At 49.9% G+C, this 21,836-nt stretch overlaps 1 protein-coding gene across 7 annotated transcripts in view; it reads left to right on the forward strand.

Annotated features, from left to right (window-relative positions):
• PAX2 (paired box 2) overlaps positions 1 to 21,836 on the forward strand; it is a 114,196-nt gene that overhangs the window by 53,150 nt on the left and 39,210 nt on the right. For 5 of the 7 annotated variants that reach the window (XM_065551553.1, XM_065551554.1, XM_065551549.1 and 2 more), the window contains exons 4-5: positions 1,655 to 1,740; positions 3,773 to 3,892. In XM_065551553.1, the coding sequence (XP_065407625.1) occupies positions 1,655 to 1,740; positions 3,773 to 3,892 (206 nt within the window). The remainder of the gene's footprint in view (positions 1 to 1,654; positions 1,741 to 3,772; positions 3,893 to 21,836) is intronic. The other 2 variants (XM_065551550.1, XM_065551551.1) reach the window with 1 other exon arrangement.

A 21,836-nucleotide genomic window follows, 5' to 3' on the forward strand; every position in this document is an offset into this window, starting at 1 on the left:
CCCATTTAGGGTCTGAGGGAGATTCGGCCTTCATGGCCTCTCCAATTCTTGGTGGCTTTGCTGAGCTCACTAGCAAGAGGACTATTAGTGAAGGTGGTGCTTGGGTTGCAAACACTTGCCCATCAGCACAGGCTAGGAACCTCTCCAGCCCTTTTCACCAGCAGCCATCAGGAGGTAATGATTTTCTTTCATCACTGACCTCAGCTGGATTTGAACCAGTGATCTAGCGGCAAAAAACTTCATGTAACAAGGACAGGAACATAAACTGAGTTTTAACTTTCCATCTTCATTCTGGGCTGTCTCCTCTGCTGCGTCACATTCCCCAACACACCTTCTCTATGCTTCTGAGTTATGTTAATTCACTGCCCGATAAATGCCGAAGCCCCATGTTTATGGGAGCTTTGTCTTTACTTATGATCTATGTCCCACTGCCAGTTCCTTCGGCTACCTTGTGCCCCCAGTTGCTCACTTATCCAAGGAAAAGTCCTTGGTAATGCTTAATCGGTTAATAAGTGCTATACTTTATTTAAAAAAACAAAGTGCTTTGTATTTCCAGTCTCTTGCTCTCTTGGGTCAGAACTTCTTGATCATGTAGCATGATGTTGACACCAGTGGCGTAGCCAGGTGGAGGGAACAGGGGGAGCAATAAAAATAAAAGGCGCCACCCGCTGCGGCGCATTTACTCACTCGGCAGCGCTCTGGGTATTTGGTGGTGGGCCCTTCACTTGCTCCGAGTGTCTTCAGCAGCACTGAAGGTCCCGCCAAAATGCTGCTGAAGACCCAGAGCGAGTGAAGGTCCCGCCGCCGAAGACCCGGAGCGCCGCCGGGTGAGTAAAATAAAAGTGCCGCAGTGGGTGGCACCTTTTTTTTTTTTTAATCGCTCCCCCAGGTGAGTAAAAAGGTGCCAAAAAATTGACAAAGCACCACTTGTGCTCAGTGGGGGAGCGGCTGCTCCCCCACTCCCTCCCTAGCTACGCTACTGGTTGACACCCAGATGGGTCATAATTACACACATTATTGGGTTCAATACAGGGGAAAGTGGGTGACATTCTATGATCTATGACATACAGGAGGTCAGACTAGATGATTTAATGGTTCCTTCTGCCCTTTAACTCTATGAATCTATGTCCTTGGGCCCTGTCACCCTTCACAAGTATTTCCCTCTCAGTCACACTACAGATCAGATATGCACCACTCACACATTACACAGTGATTCTGCGAGATGCTAAGGCTGCCAGAGTCTGGCAACTGAGCTGGGTTCGTCCAACCTCTCCCAGCATCACCGGGAATAATGGTCCTGAACAGCCAGTACGTCAATGATAACTTAGTTGCTGACACATGAGACAGGCTGCTATTCCCGGTGATCGTTCTGAGCTGTGTTAGCTTTACAGTGAAAACTCCCATCAGAGAAGGACTCAGAGGGACTCTCATTGACATGCCTGGCGAAACCCCCGTGACCATGTTGTGGCCATGCTGAGTCAGAAGAAGCCATTGCACACGGTTATTTTCTGCTGTGCTGTGCATTGACAGCAGATCAGGCCTCCTGGTTTGGCAACTGGGGTTGGTGAGGGCAGTGCCAGAATTTGATGGGCTCTGAGGGGCTGGAGGAGCTGTGGAAGGAACTGAGTTCTGACCCAGTTTCACTCTTTTACAGGATTATCAGAACCAAAGTTCAGCAGCCTTTCCATCCGACACCAGATGGGACTGGGACAGGAGTGACTGCACCTGGACACACTATCGGTAAGAAGGCAGTGGAGGGGCCGGCACAATGAGGGATGGGGCCGTTGGATCTAGACACAAGGGAATAAGGATGAGGTTGGGGGAGTGAAGCAAGATGGACACTAGGGCAGACTAGCATGAGAGAGGCACTAAACAGTGCAGCTAAAGGCAGAGGGTAAAATTCTCTGCTGGCCTAACTCCAATGGGGTCAGTGGGTTACGTCCAAGTCAGAATGCGACTCAGCATGTAGATGGGGTTGGAATCTCATGTTGAGTCACTCTTTATCCTTCTACCTCCTTTTGTCTTTCCTCTCTCTCCTTTCCCTCCCTGTATATAAAGTGTCCATCACCGGAGTGTCCAAGCACATTTCTCCCTGTGCTTCCCTTTTCCTGCCTCCTTCACACTCTTCCTCTTCTTTCACCTCCCCCTCTCTGTTTATCCATCTCTCCCCTCCCTGGAATGAGCCCGTTTCTCAGGGACAAGGATACGCCTGTAGCAGGAAAAGACATTCCTGAGAGCTGGCCACTGAGTCCAGCAGTGCCGGGATGTATTTCACTGAGACGTTAATGGGAGATGGCTTGACTATGGTGTGCGCAGGATTCTGAGCCTGTAATAACGTCTACAGAGAGTTTGCTAGTCTATAGTGTTACAGACTCTGTGCTAAGGGCGTATAAGGCATTTTTTACTGTTGGCTCTGTGGTCTTGTGTGTATGTTCTGCTCCTGCTGGTACAGGGTGGGGTTACTAATCTGTGCTGGAAGAACAGTGCTGTATGCTGGGAAGCTGTGAAATGTGATGGCCTATCTAGGAAGGCGATTGTGGGTGTTTTGTTCCTGGAAATCAAGCACCGTACGGGGATCTCCTGGGAAGTGCTGGTCGATACTGGATGGAACTGGTGGGTTCTGTTCTGAACTGGAAGAAAAGTGATGTGTCCTGCAATGTAGTAGAATGCATTGGCTTCTATGGAATGGTGTTTGTGGGTACTGTCACTGGAAGTGTGACACCATATTGGGCTGTACTGGGAAGTACTGGTCTGTACTAGATGGGGCTGGCAAAGTCTGTACTGTACTGGAAAGCTCCTATTGCACAGAGAGGTGTTGATCACATGAGTACAATGTTCGGGGGGGGCAGAGGTGTGCAGGGGAGGTTGCACAGGGGAGCACCGATGTATATCTGAGCTGTGCTGCTAATTGCTAAGATGCATACAGGGATGTACTGGGAAGTGATGGCAAGCCTCCTGGAATGCATTGTACTACCCTGTACACCTGCACTTTCTTTCTTTCTTTCTTTCTTTCTTTCTTTCTTTCTTTCTTTCTTTCTTTCTTTCTTTCTTCTGAATGAGTTTTCTGAGCTGATACTGGGCTACACTGGAAACTGTTGAGAGATGATGGCCATGACTAGGTTGTAGTGGGAGACTTCTAGCCTATACTGGGAGATGGTCTGTACTGGGATGCACCACAATGGTGTTAATCTGTACCGGGATACATACTGTGAGCTCTTGATCTGCACTGGGAGATTGTAGAAGGCGTTGGCTTGTACTGAGATGCACTGAAATGCTGTGCACCTGTGCTAGGCTGTATCCTGGAGGGGAGGATGTCTGGGATATTATGTGACAGGTACCTCTTGAATGGGGCATACTGGGAGAGAACGCTCTACACTAGGCTTTCCTGGGAGGCGCTTGGCTGTACCTGGACAGAGTGGGCAGTCATTAGCTTGCGTGGCACATGCAGACCTTGCATGGGACTCCAGTGGAAGGCACTGGGGAGCTGTTGCTCTAGACTGGGATCTACTGGCAGGTTGTAGCTGCTTGGTGGTATGCACTGGGGTCTGTGGAGCTGCTGTATGGTGAGATATGTGGCAAGACTGAGAGGCAGCAAGAGGCGTTGTCAGTCTATGGAATATCAGTCTATGGCTCCTTCACTGACACGAACTGGGGTCTGTTTGGTGCCAGAGGCTTTCCTAGGAGAGTGCGGGAAGGGGTAGCTTTCGACTAGGTGCTCCCTGAGTGCTGTGCTGCTCTCCTCATGGCCCTTTTCCCTTTTCCTTTTGTCCAGTTCCCAGTACAGCATCCCCTCCCGTCTCCAGTGCCTCCAATGATCCAGTGGGTTCTTACTCCATTAACGGGATCCTGGGCATTCCTCGGTCGAATGGCGAGAAGAGGAAACGTGATGAAGGTAGGGGGAGGGGAGAGGCTCATCCTCCCCTTTTATATTCTTTGTCCCCATGCACAGGCTCCAATTTCAAACCAGGCCTTGCAGCTGCTCCGGGGCTAGATCAGTTTTAGCAGCAGCGGCCGATTTCTCGCACCGCCCTGCTGGCTTGGAATGTTCTTCTTCCAAGGCCTTTCGTGACAGGCTACATTCTCCAGACATCTGCTCAGCGGGCTGAGCAGCCGCTTCCATTCCTGGAGCTGATCCCAAGCCCATTCTCCACTGGAAAGGGCTGGAACCCAACTCCCCAGGTGCCAGCAGGTGCCCGCGCTTTGAACTGCGAGGAAACCGGGTCATTCTGACTCACTCGCTTCTTAACCTGACGCCATCTCAGCTCAGCACCTGCAGCGGGGTGGGAGGAAATGTGACTCTCAGGCTCTCGGTGCTAGCAGCCCTTTCCCTACGACCTGCCATCAGCCACTTATTTACAGTGACATTAAGGGCCCCGGTTTCATCTGGCCTCCTTCATAGCACCAAACAGACTTGCTTACACAGTACAGGAGATCTACTAAGTATTTGGCCCTGGGGGTGGTATCTAACCCCCACCTCCAAACCCACAGAAATTAGGGATTAAGATTGTTCCTTCTCTTCCCCCTCCCCCCTTCCCACACCGGGGTGGATTAATGGCTAAATAGATCTTGGAATGAGCAAAAAGCTGTAGAGCCAAGCCCACCTGCTGGCGTGTTTCCAGGTGGGCAGTGTAAGGAGTGGGAGTGGAGTCTCAGCATTCGTGGGGGTGGGGGGAGGCATAAGGCTTGCGTACTTGTTGCCTTAAATCTGTTCTTGTATTTGGATGCACTCAAAATTGGGGAGGGGCTGTTCAGAGTGTGAGGCCTGAGTTGTTTGACCCGTTCAATCCTGCCTTAATTGAGTGGTTCTCAACCTTTCCAGACTACTGTACCCCATCAGGAGTCTGATTTCAGCCCTGGGTGGCGGACTCAGGCTTTGGCATGTATCTTAGCTTCGTGGGGCCCCTGCTTGCCACTCCCTAATGCTGGCCCTGCACTTGAGACTCCTCTAAACCCATTCCATAACCCCGCGTTGACACCCCCAGGTGGAGAAATACTGGTATAGTAGATAGAGCAGTATAAACAAGTTGTTGTCTGTATGAAATTTCAGTTTGTACTGACTTTGCTAGTGCTTTCTATGTAGCCTGTTGTAAAACTAGGCAAATATCTAGATGAGTCGATGTACCCCGTGGAAGACCTCCGCAGACCCCCAGGGTTACGCGTATCCCTGATTGAGAACCACTGCCTTAATCTGTCACTTCCCACTCTTGTCTGTTGTGTGGATGGCCCCTCCTAGCAGTAGGAGGCTGACTTGCCTGCAACCCCCAGTCCAAATGGGGGTAAGTTAATGGCAGGGAGCCTGTGTTATCTGGTGGGTTAGGGGGAGGTGGAGGCTCTATTGCAGCAGAAGAGCTGTATGGGGGTTGTGCCAGCTACTTGCATGGCTTCGGTTCTCATAGGGTTCACGCACTCCTGAGTTTCACTTTGAGTTTCAGGTTCAAATGAACGCAGTAACCCCTAGTAAAACTTAGCTCCGGCAGCCTCATTCTGCCTGGTTACTGGTGAAAACCAGGGACATTTGGAATGCAGAGATTCAGACCCCATTAAAGCAAATGGGAAAACTCCCGCTGATTCCACTGGAAGTTGGATCAGGACCCAGGTGCAGATCCAGTCCCCAGACTGATGGCAGTGAGGTCCTGGGACAGTCCCACTATGGAAAGGGGAGGACATTAAGGGAGAGGTTGAGAACTACTGCCTCAAAGTTTTGGAGTGCTAGGATCCAGGGTTTTGGTTTTGACCCGTCGCTACTGGAATGCAAACGCTCCGGTAGTTTTCATGGTTACACCTAAAGCATAAATTGACCTGGTACCTCAATTTCAAGTGAATCCAGGTTCCCCTATAGATTTGCAAACCTCTAGGTACACCACGGCTGTGTTTGGCATTGTCAGGAAAACCCAGATTTGGTAAGTTTCACCTGTAGTGGAGTTTTGCTGTGATCTGGCTCTTGGCAGGATCCCTTAGTACTCGGTATAATGCTAACCAGATCATCTGGCATCAGTACTTTGCTCTTCACAAATATCCCAGGAGCTTTGCCTATGACGGGCTGATCCACTCCCTAGATTTCAGTCCAAGAATTTGAGCTGTTTGGCGCAGTACAATGAAAGTACCAAAAAAAAAAAAAAGTATCTGAAACCCAGACATACAGGGCAGCTTTTACTGGTTGCTCTGATTCTTCCCAGATTTGATTTATTAAGGAAAGGAGATTCTCTGCAGTCCCTGCTTCCAGTCAGGAGCTGGGGGAGTCATCGGCCGTTCCCTGTGTGGTGCTGAGAACCCTCAGCTTTCAGTGCTGCCAGTGGCCGCTGCATTTTGCAGCGTGTGTTCAGTGCCTTAGAGGAACCTGCCCTTATATGTCTTGATCCTGCCCTCCCAAGGATACCCCGGCATCATACCCCACCCACCAACAGTACTAACTGGAGGTCCCTCTGCTTCAGATCTCTTTTCCTGGCAGGAGCTCTCCCAAGGTGGTGTGTCTGCAGCCAGTGCCTTTCTCTTGTTCTCCGGCAGTGTTCTCCTAGCCTGGCAGGCTCTAATTTGTCTTAGCTGCAAGGTGGGAAGGGGCGGGTGGGAGGCATGGGAGACTGGAGGGGGTTATAGTTGGCAAGCTGCTGGTATTTTGTACTGTAAGGAGTCATCTTCCCCATGTGTTCCATGGGTGCTGTCCGTACCAGTGATCCCGGCTGGGGCTTGCGTCTTGCATTGAAAGAGCAAGAGTTTGCCTCCGAAGGCAGATCTGCAGTCCCAGCCATGCTAGGGGGCAGGGAACAGCCGTGCCAATTCCCCTCTCCCATCTATGGGGTAAATGGGAGTGCTCTCTCCGGAAGTCCCAGTCAGAGCAGAGGGGACAAGCCAGGCTGCCCCTGGTTCTGAAAACCTCGTTAGCAGCATGCGGGGTGGCTTGGAGGGGAAAGGGAGCAGAGAGGAGCCTCTGCCCTCATCCCCGGCTCCCCTCCCGCTCCTCCTTGCGGCAGCTGGTGCCTGCATTAGACAGCGGCGCAGATGATTAAGAAGAGGGGAGATAATTATGTGTCAGGATGATGTAGCCAAACTCCCGAGTCAGGCAGAGGTAGCCAGACGGCTGTGAGGTGGGCTCGGCAAGGGACGCTGGCAGCCAGGTGTCCCGCAGAGGAGGACTTGCAGGGGATTGATGGGGGGGCTAGGTGGAGAGTGAATAGGGAAGGGACACTGTGCGCCCTTTAATCAGAGTCGGGAAGGGGCCAGTCCCTAAAGGCTGCGTAAGGATTGCAGGGTCGTCCCCGACGAGTAGTTAGCACTTCTTGTCATTTCAGTCCCTTGTAGACATTCACAGGTGAATCCTCAGCCCTGTTGTGGGGCGGGGGGAGGAGGGGTGTCTACACTGCAATAAAAACCTCAGTCTCAGAGCCCAGGCCAGCTGACTTGGCCTCAGGCTGCGGGGCTATAAAATCCCAGTGTAGACATTTGGTCTCAGGCTGGAGCCCCGGCTCTGAAACCCACCCCACTCGCAGGGTCCCAGAGCCCACGCAGTCAGCTGACCCGGGCCACCCATGGCCATGCCATGGGGCAGATGTATCATTGTTACCACCCAGCTGTCCCCAAGGAACCGGGCACAGAGAGGGGAATGGACCAGCTTGAGGCCACAGAGAGCCTTGTCCCCGTATCACAGCCATGGTAAGATCCCTGGCTCTTACTCCTGTGCTCCCAGACCTAGGCTGAGCCCCTCTCCCTGCTGTGCACAGCAGGTCCAGCTGGGTATGGCAGCACCACGGCCATGGGAGAGAGGACACAAAGGCCCCCAGTGAAAAGGTGGCAAGAGCGATTGGCTATTCCCCTCCTCCTCTTCCCTCCTTCCAACAGGATCAGACGGGGCACATGAGAGAACGGAGAGGCCCTGCTCAGACCCACCGATTCTAATAAAGAAATGAGTGCCGCTCACCTGCTACGGTGATGGGCATTATATATGAGCTAGATGGGCATGTAAGGGGATGGATGGGTGGCTGCATATGGAGGAGATGGATGAATGGATAATCAAAGCACCATTCCCAGTGCCCTTTTGCACCCCTTGGCCTCTTCAGGCTCCCAGGAGGACTTTTGCTCCATATGATAGGCGAGACCACTGTGACCATTAGAAAACCGTCATGATTAAAGGCAGCTCTTTCTCTTGAGAGCAGGGCGTGGGCAAATTTCTTTTATAGATCCAGATTCTCATTTTGGATTCCTGTTCCAGTGTTGATAATTCCTCCACCGTAACAACGGCAGTGTTTATTTGTACTGGCCTGCGACAATAACAGCAATCAGATCTGCGGTGCTGACAATGGCAGCGATATTATCCACAAGTACTGTCAGCATTAGCAGGGATCATATCGGCGGCGTGTTATTGGCAGGAGCAGCCGTAATGTGTCTAGTATTATTAGTATCAGCAGTAATAAAACCCAGAGGGCTGTTAGCATTATCAGCACTAATATCAGCAGTGGTTTTGTGGGAGAGGAGGTGGACGGGTGGTTGTTAGTCTAAGTGGCAATAATACCCAGAGTGCTTCCAGTGTGATATCCCCAGAAGGAGAGAGGCTGAATGCAGTTCAGCGTTTTCCTTCTCTTTTGTAGTCTGACATTTGGATGATTGGAACGATATACATCTAAGTGAGGGAGACAGGGCTGAGTCATCGCAGGGGGTGCAATTGTGTTGTTCAAAGTGGAGTGGCTAGGTCGTTGCAGGTGGTGCAATTTTATTGTTCAAGGTGGGTTGTGTCATTGCAGGTGGTGTGTGTGATTGTGGTGTTCAAGGTGCATCCTGTCATTGTAGTTGGTGTGTTTGTGTTGTTCAAGGTGTGTCCTGTCATTGCGGCAGGGAGGGGCGATTGTGATATTCAAGGTGCAACCTGTCATTGCGGCAGGGGGTGGGGGTGTGTGATTGTGATGTTCAAGGTGCGTCCTGTCATTGCGGTGGCGGGTGTGTGTGTGGGGGTGATTGTGATGTTCAAGGTGCGTCCTGTCATTGCGGCAGGGAGGGGTGATTGTGATGTTCAAGATGCGTCCTGTCATTGCATGTGGTATGATTGTGGTGTTCAGTCTGTCACATGTGGTTCTTCCTCTCCCCAGGGGGAGAATCGTGGGTGTGGCGGAGTGGTTTGGTTTTGGAAAAGGATTTGTATTGGTGGTTTTGTTTGGTTGTATTGGTTAGTTTGGTGGTTGTTCCCACCCCTCCCGCCCCGTTAACATGGCTCTGTGTTTATGTGAGCGAAGGCCTCTTGAAGATATGTGCCTTGCTCTTAGAGCGGAAAGCAGGGAGGTTTGGGCAGGCCCTTAGCTCTTGGGAGAGTTCAGTCCACAGTCCAGAACTGGCAATCACTGCACAGATGAGCTTTACCGTTATTGTAGAATTCCACTGGGTCAAAAGAGTGGAATTGACGACCACCATGTCCATGCAGGAGCTCTGGGCTCTTACATATCCTGGGCCCATGCCATGAAGATCAGGATGGAGACTTTTGCACAATGACAGGTGTGATGTGTGTGCAGCAGCCTGTGCTTGTGATGTGCTTGAGAAGACTTGCTGCAGCTGGTTGTGTCATTGACAGTGTGGTACAATAGTATTGTTCGAGGCAGCATGGTTATCTCACTAGCGGTGGTATGGTTGTCACTGCAGGTGATTTGATTGTGTCATTGCTGGCAGCATGGCCACAGTGCTCATGTTGGGGGGCTCTACCATTACTGCTGGTGGGACGGTATAGCTGCATCATTGCTTGCAATTTTGCAGTATTGCAGCTGAAGTGATTGTGTTGTTTGAGGAGGCATGATTGAATCATTCCTGATGGCGTGTTTGTGTCACTGCAGGCAGTGAGGTTGTTCCATTGTAGGCATCATCAGTACATCATTGCGGGCAGTATTGTTGTGTCACTTCTATTGAGGAGGCTGTGTCATTGCAACAGATGTGGTCATTGATTGCAGGTGGTGGGTTGTACCATCTGGTTGTGACACTGTAGGCAGTGTGGTTGTATTATTGCAGTGCTGGGATGATGTCATTTCAGTCAGTGTTATCATGTTGTACCATGTTTATTTTGGGAACTGTAGTTATGTTGCGCCATCTTCCATGATTGTGGCATTACAGGTAGCGTATTTATGTTGTTGTCTGTAGTGTGATTATCCCATTATCAGTAGTGTGGTTGTATCAGCAAAATGGGAGTGTTTGTGTCATTACAGGGATATGCCTTTGTGCTTTTAAATGTGGTGCTGCAAACAATGTGCTTGTGTCAGACCATGGGATTGTATCGCTGCATCTGACGTGTGTTTGTGTGAGTGCAGTTGGATGAGTTTGTGTCTTTGCGTGTGGTTGTGTTAAAGACCACTGAGTGTGCAGGGTCACTGCAGGTGAAGCCTAGCAACATTGTCTGTGGTGTGGTGGTGTCGTTTCATGCTGTGCTTCCGTGTCAACCCAGAAGGGTGTTTGCATTATTCTGTATGATTGCTTTGTTGCAGGTGAATGGTTGTGTTCGTGGCACTGCAGATGGGTGTAGTTGTGTTGCCTCATGTGATAGCCTTGTGTACTTATTGTCGCAGGTGGGTGTTGGAAGTGTCACTTTTGGCTAATCTGGTTGTGTGTGAGGTGTGGTTGTGTTGTTTCGTGCTGTGATTTTATCCCCCTGTCCCTATGATTGTGTTGTTTCAGACAGCGTGGCTGTGCCTGCCCATGGCCGTGTTGTATCCCTGTAGGCAGCAGTGTCTGTGCTGAACCTACAGTGTGGCTGTGTCAATGCAGGCAAGTGTAGTTAACAACTCCCTCATGCACCAGATGAAGTTGTAGCTCCAAGAGGCAGTTTGTTGTCTGTGAAGCCCCCTAGTCCTGACGCTGGTGAGACTCCCAACAGCAAGAGATTAGAATGTAGAAATGAGCGACAGCTGCCAGTAGCCCCGCACCTCTCTGAGTGAACTGTGGAAGGCTGGCCAGAGAGGGCAGAACGTGCATGGAAGAAGAGAGGAGGAAGAGGTGATGGCAGAACAAGGCATAAAAGCAGCACAACACTGATGAAAAGGGGCAGAATTAGCAGGTGCCAGCGTGGCTGTGCCAGAAATATGGGTTGTGATTGCATGAGGTCTGTCTGTAAGTAAAAGAGACAGCCAGCCTGAGTGTGTGTGTGTGTTTGTGTATGTGCAAGCGTGCGCTAGGGATGGTGGAGAGTTGTGTGATGGATGTGCCGCTGCTGAGCAGAATTGTAGGTAAGACAGAGTTAAAAGAGTGCATCACAGAAGGCTAGATAGGCAGAACACATGCAAAGCTGGAGTTGCTGTTTAGTTTGCCATGGATCAGTAATACTGAGGACAAGCAAATCTGTCCTGGTGTGTGTGTGTGTGTATGTGTGTGTACCTCTCTGCATTTGTATTTGTGGCTGCAAGAACATATGTGCATTTGTTTGTTATGTTTGTGTGTGTTAGTGTGACTGGTTTCCACTTGTCTGTACATCTGTCCTTGGCAGAGTGCCACTTGTGTATTTGGATTTTTGTGCATGTTGTACGAGCACTATGCATGTTAATCTGTGCATTGTGAGTATAGGCATGTTGTACATTTCTGTGAATGCTGTATCTGTGTGCATATTTTGAGTGTATTTGCGTGAATGCTGTGTAGTTTTGTGTTTTGTAGATTTGTGTGAGTATTGTGCATTGTTGTGTGTATCTGGATTTATGTTAGTGTTGTGTGAATATATATTTTGTGAACGGGGTGTGCTTGTGTATATATTTTTATGTATGTGGGTGGGTGCTATGTACTTGTATGTGTTTGGGGAGTTGTGTATTTGTGTGTATATTAGGTATAGGTGTACTTGTGCAAGAGTTGGGCATTTGTGTGCATATTTGTGTGAGTGTTGTGTATTTGTGTGTTAACATCAGTGGATGTGTGTTCAGGTTGACAAGTTGCTGTCAGAGCCTTGCGCACATGAAGTTATTACCCTAAAGAGGGCAGGCATTCTTTGTTGCTCTGAGCTGCAAGGTATACACAGTGTTTGAAGGGACGAGGGGGTGCAAGGGGTTGCAGTCCCAGCAAAAAGAGAAATTAAACAATCAAACCAGCTTGCTGAGGGGCTTTAGCCGAACCTTACCACAGCTGCAGCTCCAGGATTCTAACAGAACCCTCCCATTTTTCAGACCACTTCCAGCCCTGTGTATATAGAAAGCTGAAGCTGGGGGTAGCAACTGGCTGTTGTGGAGTTGTGTTGGTAGAGCTCAGGAGACCTGGACACAGGGGATTGCATGTGTCCATGGTGGAAGAATTCTGGAGACCCCCTCCTCTGTCTGTGTCTCTGAGGGTGAGTTCCCATTGACATGTCCAATGGGAATCACACAGCTAGAACGCCTCGCAATGCTTCAGAAAAGCACCTTCCCGGGTCCACCTCGTGTGTCCTTTCTGTGTGTTTCATCCCAGATCTCTTGTTGTCCATCTGTCTCTTGGGGTCTCAGGGTCTTTCTGTCTGTTGCAGTCCAGGTATACACTGGTGCTGTCTGCATGCAAAGAGGTGGATGTTTGAATCTATTCTGGACTTTGAGTGGGATGGGGGCCGGGGTAACATGGTGGTTGGAGTCAGGGCTAAGAAGGTGAGGAGGGACGGGAGAGCAGTGGTGGAAATGCGGGGTAGCATGGCCATGGGGCACCGGGTGATATTGTGACAAGGCTCAGCAGTAACATGGCAGTGCAATGCAGGGCTGATGTTGTGTTGGGGATCAGGGGTTATATGGCAATGCGTGGCAGGATGATGCAATGAGATCAGGAGTAACATGGTAATGGGGGACTGGGGTAATATGGCAATGGGGCGCTGGGTGGTGATGTGACAAGGATCAGTGATAACATGGCAATGGGGTGCAGGGGGGAGGCTGCGATGGGGCACGGGGCTAACATGGCAATGGGGTGCAGGGGTGATGTTGTAACATGGCGATGGGACACAAGGGTGAAGTGATGGCATCAGGGGAACCTGGCAGTGGGGATCGGGGGTTATGTTGCAATGAGGCAAATGAGAACATGGGATAACCTGGTGATGCCCCAGTTTGATGTAACATTAAAGTACAGTCGGGGTAACAGCACTGGAGGTCAGTTTGACGTTGCAACGGAGAACAGGAGTAACATAGTGATGAAGCTCTAAAGTAGCAAAACTGGATCTATGTAACATGGCAATAGGATCCAAGGCTACACAGTGACAGGCCCAAATCACAGTGATGGGGATCTGTTGTAGCGTGGAGTTAGAGGATCAGGGTAGCCTAGTGACTCGGATTGGTGGTGTTAGAGGATCAGGGTAGCCTAGTGACTCGGATTGGTGGTGTTAGAGGATCAGGGTAGCCTAGTGACTCGGACTGGTGGTGTTAGAGGATCAGGGTAGCCTAGTGACTCGGATTGGTGGTGTTAGAGGATCAGGGTAGCCTAGTGACTCGGATTGGTGGTGTTAGAGGATCAGGGTAGCCTAGTGACTCGGATTGGTGGTGTTAGAGGATCAGGGTAGCCTAGTGACTCGGATTGGCTGTATCACAATGACGGGGGCTCAGTTGTATCGTGGTGGTAGCACTGGGTTACACTGTAATGGGGACTGGTAGCATCTCAGTGATGCGGAGCAGCAATACCATGGGCGGGGAATCAGGAGTAATGGGGTTAACACCACAATAACACCGGGGGTATCACCATGATGGAGGTCGTGTACCATGATGATGGGGCAGGTAGGGGCACTATTGCCAGTGGCTGGAAAAACAAAGAACCTACTGGGCAATAAAACAAAAACAAAGGCAACTTGGAAGCACCTGACAGCCACAATTCATCACAGCCCAAGTTTTTTTTTTTTTTTTTCATGTTCCCATTATATTTGTTTGTAAAAGTGGAAATCAATTTTGAAGGTAATTTTCTGGAAAGAATGGAAGGGAGGTGGGAGGGCCGGATAAGGCAGAGATGGCAAAAGGGAAAAAAAAATTTAGGCCAGGCACAGCCCAGGGGCAGCTCTTGGCAAGGTGAAAGAAAATTGCATATTCAATCTCCATCCATGAATCTCCCTCACTGCTGCCCGCCTCCTGCTCAAAAACAATGAAGGCTTTCTCCCCTATGCCATGCAGACCCAAGTACCCGCGCTCACTTTAACTTCAGGGTCATTAATTCACCTGATTATTGCAGGAGAAGAGAAGGCTGCAGCAGCATCCGTTCTAAAGCCCTCCCTTAAAAACAACTATCCTTTGATTAGTCGGGGGTGGGGTGAGATAATGTGTTGTCTTGGACTAGAGCTGTACATGTTTGAAATAGGGGGTGAGGTGCAGCGGGCAAGCCGTCCGGGTTGTGGCCAGGAGGGTTGGAGAGCAAGCCTGGTTGCATAGCTTTGTTGTGGTGTGATTACGAATTAAAAGTAGCATGTTCCACTCTGCAGCTACCTTTGGGGAGGGGAGGTGCACGGCAGTGTGTGTGTGTTTAGAGGGGTGGTATGTGAACGCTGCTTCTTCAGCAGCCCAGACACAGTGTCACCGTGCGAGGTGACATTTGAATTTACAATTCCGCTGAGAAAAGCCATTAATTCACAAATTAACATTTCTCCCTCTCTCTCTAGCTCGCTCTCTCTCTCTCCCTCTCTCTCTATCTCACATGGATGTGCAAGCAATTGAAAAGACAAAGGAAATAGCCTTAAGGAAGAGACTTTACTGCTAGTCTGTCTGTGCAGAGATTGCTACCACTGCTTCTAGACAGATAAACCAATTACCTGAGCTGCTCTGTGCATGGCAGCCTGCTATTACCTCCCTTTGTAGAGCTGAATCCTTTGCCGGATTATGCTGTGTGTATCTCATTAATGTAAACCAGCAAGACACTGGGTACTGCCCCCCTTCATTCTTTGCAGCTGGAGGGGGTAGGATGGGGAGTGAGGGGCAGGTAGGATGTATCTGGCAGTGGGTAGGGTCTGGGCCTCTGACTTTGCTGGCCTGAAGAAGGTTGAGTCTTGGGAGTGTATGTCAACAGCCACAGTCAGCCTATCACAGCATCAGTGTCTGACTCGGACAGTCCCACCACACATACACCCCTAGGTGTACATATGTAGGCAGATGCACAGGTATGCACAGGCCTTTGTTGATGCACATACATGGGGTAGCCAGACAGAGATACACACATGTACAGCTGTACATGCTAGGGCTTATACACAAATAGGCGTGTGGTGTGACTGTAAACATATGTATGTACCGGGCCATGTTCATCTCTGTCGCAACCCCACTGACGTCAGTGGAGTGATGCCCAGGGTGAATTTGGCCCATAGAGACATGTAACTAGGCTTGGCAGAATTCAACTTCTTTTTTTTTTTTATAATTTCAATGGATAACATCGTTTATTTTTAAGCATTTTTTCCAATTTTGATCTATTTAAATTTCCACAGTTGCAGAAAATTGGGGAGAGGGGGCAGATAATAATTATTTAATGACCATCAACATCACGTCAAAGTATACAAAGGAAATAGCCTTAACCTCTAAGAAGTTCTCAAGCAGCATTTTTCTTACTTTGCCTCGCTGTAAATTTCAGTTATCAGTGGAAATATTGTTTCATCAGTTTGCACGTGTACAGTGACATCAATGTTCATAGACCTTCACCAGTGAAAACGGAACCCTTCCAAGCCTACATGTAACGTACAATGGCAAAGGCTATTTACGTGGGTCCACTATCATTCTCTCGTCCCTGTATGTCACACTCATTCGCATGCACATTGTCACCCTTGCCCTCCACACTTTCACACCTGTTATGTATGCAATGCGCACACACACATGCGCCCACTCACGCTGGCACCCATGCTGCTTCTCTTGCACAAATGCTGAGGTGACAGTTACATTTTCAAGTCATGTCACTCCTCCCTTCAGAAACTTTGCACGCCAGCCCAGCAGTCATGTCCCCTTGGGGGCGATGAATCTAGGAGCACACTAAGTTAGCTCAGCCCTTTATTCTCCTGTACACACACATAGGTATGTTTGGGGCAGAGGACCCCCCTGCAATATGGTTTCTGTAGAGGCCTGCATGTCTTTCCATGCTCTCAGACTACTAAAGTCATGTGCACAGAACCGGATGGAGCTCATGGCCAACAGTCCCCCTCTGCACCCCCCTAGGGCTTGGTAAATTTTAGTTCCCGTCATTTCCATAGAGGGTGGAGATGAGGGGTGGGGGGAGTTCAGAGATCTCCAGGCTGGGGAAAGAGGACCAGGGATGTTCACTCCCCAGAGGAAGGTGAATATTGAAAGCATAATCTCCAGCTGGGGTGTCCTCAAGAGTCATGGGATATGCATCTCTCCCCGCCTTCTCCCTGTGCGTGGAGAATGTGCTGTGGGTCCCACACTCTCTTTGACTTCGCTCTTGAAATGTGGCTGAAAACTCATCTCCTTTCTGGAGAGCTCTTGCCTCTCCCACGTCCCTGTGCACCCTCCCTTCCCCTCCCCCTCCCCGGTGCATGGCACATGGGCGGGGAATGGCATCCCACAGCCAGGCGCTGGAAGACGGATCACAATCAGCGAGGGAATCGGCAGGCAGCGCCGGTAATTCAAACCGTCCTGACCGTTCAGTGAACCCGAACCTGCTGACCTTGACGGCAGTAGACAACGGCGGCCTCAGAAATCCCAACCTTTACGGAGGCGTCGGTGGAGGATGGCTCGTGTTCTCTCTCCTCGACCACATCCAAGCAGCTCTGGGGCCTGACAGTCAATCCCCCGTGAGCCGATTCGCTCCTAATTTGGCCGTCTCTGTGCTCCCCAGCCCACGGTGGAGATGACGTAACATTAAACGTTGTTTGTTGCCCGCAGATGGAAACCGCCCCTCCAGAGGCAAGTCTTCATCTGCTAAGGGAACGCACTGAGCACCTTGTTCTCGGTTTGAGCCGGGGAAATCCCCCGCCTCCCTCGAAGATGGGGATTTTAGAAAGGCTGGTGTTATTTGAAAGAAGAGCAGGAGCTCTTTGCTTGTCTGGGGACGGCATCAGATCCTCCAGCTGTGTTTCACTTGATCCCGGGGAAGGCGGGAAGATCTCACTTAGCGATTAGCCCACTATGAGCGAGCGGAGCAGAGGGGGGAAGGTGATTGGAGATGGGAGAGAGAGAAGGCTCTCTGGCTGAATTGTGCCACAGGAACTTGCGTTCAAGAAAACGCAGTTTATGAAGTTTTAATTCACCTCTCAGGGAACATTGGATCCCCTCCAAACGCCGGCATTGCTGCCAAATGGCTCCTGGAACAGACGCGCCCGTTGGCCGGGTCAGCCTGCCGAGGCTGGGGCGAGGTTATGATCCTGTGCATCGAGGACGTCTCCAGTAGGACCCCGGGGATGAACTACCTGCCTGTCTAATCTGCCTATAATTCTTTGAACCTCATTCTCATCTATAGGAAAGCCCTTTGGCACTGTTCTGGCAGCTTCAAGTGGGACCCTATGTAATTTGTGCCCACTTTAAGGCTGCCATAGTGGTGTAAAGGGAGGGGCCTTAGTGTCAAGGAGAATAAAGGCCTCAGTAATTGCCTCTGTCCACCTTCTCATTGGTCTCTCTCGCTCTCCCTCCATGCATCTCTCTGCCGAGATGTGTCGAGTGCCGAGCTCCATGGGCTGTAGGGGTTGGTTCTCCCCCTTCCCCCAAGCCGGGTGGGAAGGAAAGAGCCTGCGGGGGCTGAGAGTGTGGGGGGTAGGGTGATCAGATGTCCCGATTTTATAGGGACAGTCCCAATATTGGGGGCTTTTTCTTATATAGGCTCCTATTACCCCCCGCCCCCATCCCGATTTTTCACACTTGCTGTCTGGTCACCCTAGCGGGGGGTGTTTTTTGGTTCAGGGAGGCAGCCCAGGCCGGGCTGAGGAGCTTCCCTTCTCCCCCCCATGCTGTGTTTGTCAGCAGCTCACAGGTGTCGTACAGCTGCTGAGGCAGAGAATTTCCATGGGCGCAGCTGGTGGGCCGAGCAAGGGGGTCTGCATGTCTCTCTGGGACAGGCTCCTAATGAAGTGTCTTCAGTAGGCACTTAATTAAACTTTAACGTGACATCAATTGCACATGAAACACTCGCCAGGCTCTGGAGGACCTGCTACCCTCCCGGAGACGCTTCTCCACAGTCAATGGCCTTGCAGAAGGTGGCACAACATTTCCATAACTGGGCTCCCAGAGGGGTGAAGGCTTTTGTGGCTGCCCACAACACTGGGCTGGGGGGAAAAGGCAGGACGTTCTAGAGAGACGGGCCACAAGCACAGAGTTTGACCCTGCATCCAGATCTGAACTTTCCCATATTTTGGAAGGATTTGGTTGAGTCCCATCTGTTTTCACCTCTATGACACTGGGTGCATCTTAGCCTCCCAGTGGGAGAAATAAATATCCTGTAAGGCCTTAAAGGTCTTTCAGGTTCTTTTCTGCCCTGCTCCGTTGTGTATCTGGAACTGTTTTGCTAATGATGAGCAGGCCTCATGTTGCTGTAAGGGACCGTTTTTCATCACTTTCATTATACATTGATATGGCACCTTTCATTCAGGAGGATCCCAAAGCGCTTTCCCAGCAAGTTACAGGAGTTACAGGGAACTAGGGTACAGTGACACTCTGTTTATATGGTACTGAAGTAAAGTGCACATCCCAGATAGCTGCAGTGTATTATAGCATTGCATTCAGACAGTATTTCAGTGCGTTGCACTTTTCAGTGACCTTTCTGTCACAGTTCAGTTGCTTAGTGAGAGAAAAAAACAGGCTGTTTTGGAAAGTTTCACTGTATAGGAACCACTTTAGTCCTCACTGAAATGCAGCTAAGTCTGGGGTGGTGCACAGCTGTTACTGAACAGTGCAGAGCAATGACACAGCAGTTTAGGAAGGAGACTGCAGAGTCCAATTGAAACTGCATGGGGGATTTAGCTAGGCAGTGTGTAATCACTCAGGTTGGAATTTGTCAGGCCAGCCAGGTTAATGTCTGCACTCTTGCAAAAAGTGCCATGGGAATTTTAACGACTCAGAGTGATCAGAGCCTTTGTTTTATGGCACATCAAAAAGATGGCAGCCGCTAACAACACCCCCTCCGGGGCACTGGTTCACTGCTGACTCAGAAGTGTCCAATAAAATGATTCACTGGCACCTGGCTCAGGACTGGAGTGTGCGTTTGCCCCTGCTGGTGTGTACGTGGGGAAAGGGGAGAATGATGGGGATGGGGCAAAAGGACGGGGATGTGTGGGCTCTGAGGTGACCCAGGGTAGGATGATGTAGAGGGAATGGGGTCTGGGATGGAGTGAGAGCAGAACGGAACAGAAAGGGGAGAGGAAGTAAGGAGTATTTTATTGGGCGGAGAGGATGGGTGAGACCAATAAAATCTGGGGAGTGCATAGAGCTGCCTGGGGCTTGAGTCAGGTCAATTGAGTTCAGGCAGCCAACAGCTAAATCAGGCGCCAGCGCCCTGACCGGGAACCCGAGCCTCTCAAGAAGCAGGGAGACGGGGTTGCACGGGTACCGCCGTCCCCTCCTCATCTTTATTGGTTCCAGTAATGGTGTTGATTTGCATGTCAGGCAAAGCGCTGCTTGGAAAAAAAAAATCCCTCTGAGCGTGGCAGTGTCAGCGCTCGCTGTTGTTCGACAGTGTAAAATTAAATTAATAAAGCCCCCAACACAGGAAAACATAACAGGAAATTAATGGCCTTTACTGTCGGTCTGATGCAGTCATTTGCAACCCTGCTTTCCGCACCAAAGGCTTCATAAATGCAAGCAGTTTCTCTAAACAAGCATAGTTAGGGCTGCATGCAATGTAATTTTTTGCCTTGCTTGTGTCCTTTTGAGCTAACAAAAACCACCATTTTTTATAAACTCACCAAGGGGATCCTCAGCAGGTCCAGCACCACGACACACAGGCTCAAGATCTGAAGGGAGAGAGCCGTACCCCATGACAAAGCCAAGTAGGTCTTCTGTCCTGGGAGACGGAGCTGCAGTAGCCCTGTTTGCTCTGCATTAGCTAGGCAGCAGCATTCTCCCTGCTGGCTCCGTGCTAGAGGAAATGTGTGCACCAGCTGGGGAGAGGATTGGAGGGCCAGATCCTCAGCTGGCATAGATCAGCATCGCTCCATTGAAATGAATGGAGCTACACTGACCTATACCAGTCGGGGGGTTGGCCCATTGTGTAGTACCATTGCTGCTGCTCCATTGATATAAACAAGGCAAATACACACACCAATGACAGCTGCATTTCTATCTTCTAAAGGGTCAAACCCAACACAGCAAGAGTTACTGGATTCACATTCTGTTTTCAGTGACACTGGTATAAACCCAGAGTGACTCCACTGAGGTAACTGGAGTCATTGCAGGTTTACTACAGCAGAATTGAGAGCAGAATTTGCCTAGTCGGCTCCAATACAGCGCACAGAGCCATCATGCTGCACTGGATACACATAAGCCAGCCACCAGTACACCCTACATCAGGGATAGGCAACCTATGGCACCTGTGCTGAAGGTGGCATGCGAGCTAATTTTCAGTGGCACTCACACTGCCCAGTTCCTGGCCACCGGCCCGGGGGGCTCTGCATTTTAATTTAATTTTAAATGAAGCTTCTTAAACATTTAAAAAACCTTATTTACTTTACATACAACAATCGTTTAGTTATATATTATAGACTTATAGAAAGAGACCTTCTAAAAACGTTAACATGTATTACTGGCACGCGAAACCTTAAATTAGAGTGAATAAATGAAGTCTCGGTACATCACTTCTGAAAGGTTGCCGACCCCTGCCCTACACTGAAATAGCACAGCCACAACCACCAACACTACACATCAGCATGTGCATGCTCATTCAAACACAGCCATGTAGCATGGTTATACATGTTGCACATGTGCATATGGCAGCTGTGTGCATGCTGACACAAAAGTGCCTTTACTCATGCACACTACAGCTGTATTCAGTACAGATGAGCATGCTCACTCACAGCCTCGGGCATACAACCAGACACAGAGACCGTGTTCAATACCAGCAGTGTCCCGCAAACCCTGTGCTGAATTTGAATTTGTACATTTGCAAACTGTGTTGAATGCATATTATTTGTGCATGCACACACCCACTTCATTAAATGCACATTTGCATACTCCATAGTAATCCAATGCAAATTTGCCCACAGACCTTAATACATATGCATTTGCACACCTAAACATGACATTAACTGCATGCTATTTGTATGTGCAGACGTCATCCAATGCATATTTGCACACTCACACAATATTAAATGCAACTTAGCCTGCACAATTAAGAGTAAGTTTGCACCTCCTGTATTAAATGCCCAATGCACATACCACATTATCCATTCTGTACCCAGGCACATATGTGTATATGCAGTCTTCCTCACTCATAGATTCATAATCCTAGCTATACATTGATGCCAGAATACACGACCTTGCTGTCCTTCGTCCCTCCACCTGTCCAGATACACAGCAAATGTGCTCAGTTTATATGCTGATTAGTGATAGAGATCCCTAGTTACAAACTGACATAGGTTTGTTGATGTGGGGTTTGCATAAAGAGGTTCAGACACATAGGTTTACCCGATGCATATGGACATGGGGGTTTGAATACATATTTGGTTCTTGAAGGCTAATATCCTACCAAGCTGCTATCCCCCGAACCACTATCCCTGCTACACCCCCCACTACCTCAATATCCTTAACACACCCCTTCACCACCTCATTACCCACCGCACCTTCCTGGCACCCTTCATACCTTGCTCCCATCCCAGTGAGCTCCTTCCCAGCTGAATCCCTGCCCTTGACTTCCACCCTGTCTGCTCCAATATCCTCAGTCAAAGCCCCATGTGTTCTGGCAGCCCTGCTCGACATAGAATTGACTCACCCAGAGATGGTGGTACCCTAAATGTAGGGCAGAGCCCTCTGTGGGGAGCTGTGACCCCA

Source organism: Chrysemys picta, chromosome 7 (genome assembly GCF_011386835.1).
Source record: "Chrysemys picta bellii isolate R12L10 chromosome 7, ASM1138683v2, whole genome shotgun sequence".
Taxonomy (NCBI): domain Eukaryota; kingdom Metazoa; phylum Chordata; order Testudines; family Emydidae; genus Chrysemys; species Chrysemys picta.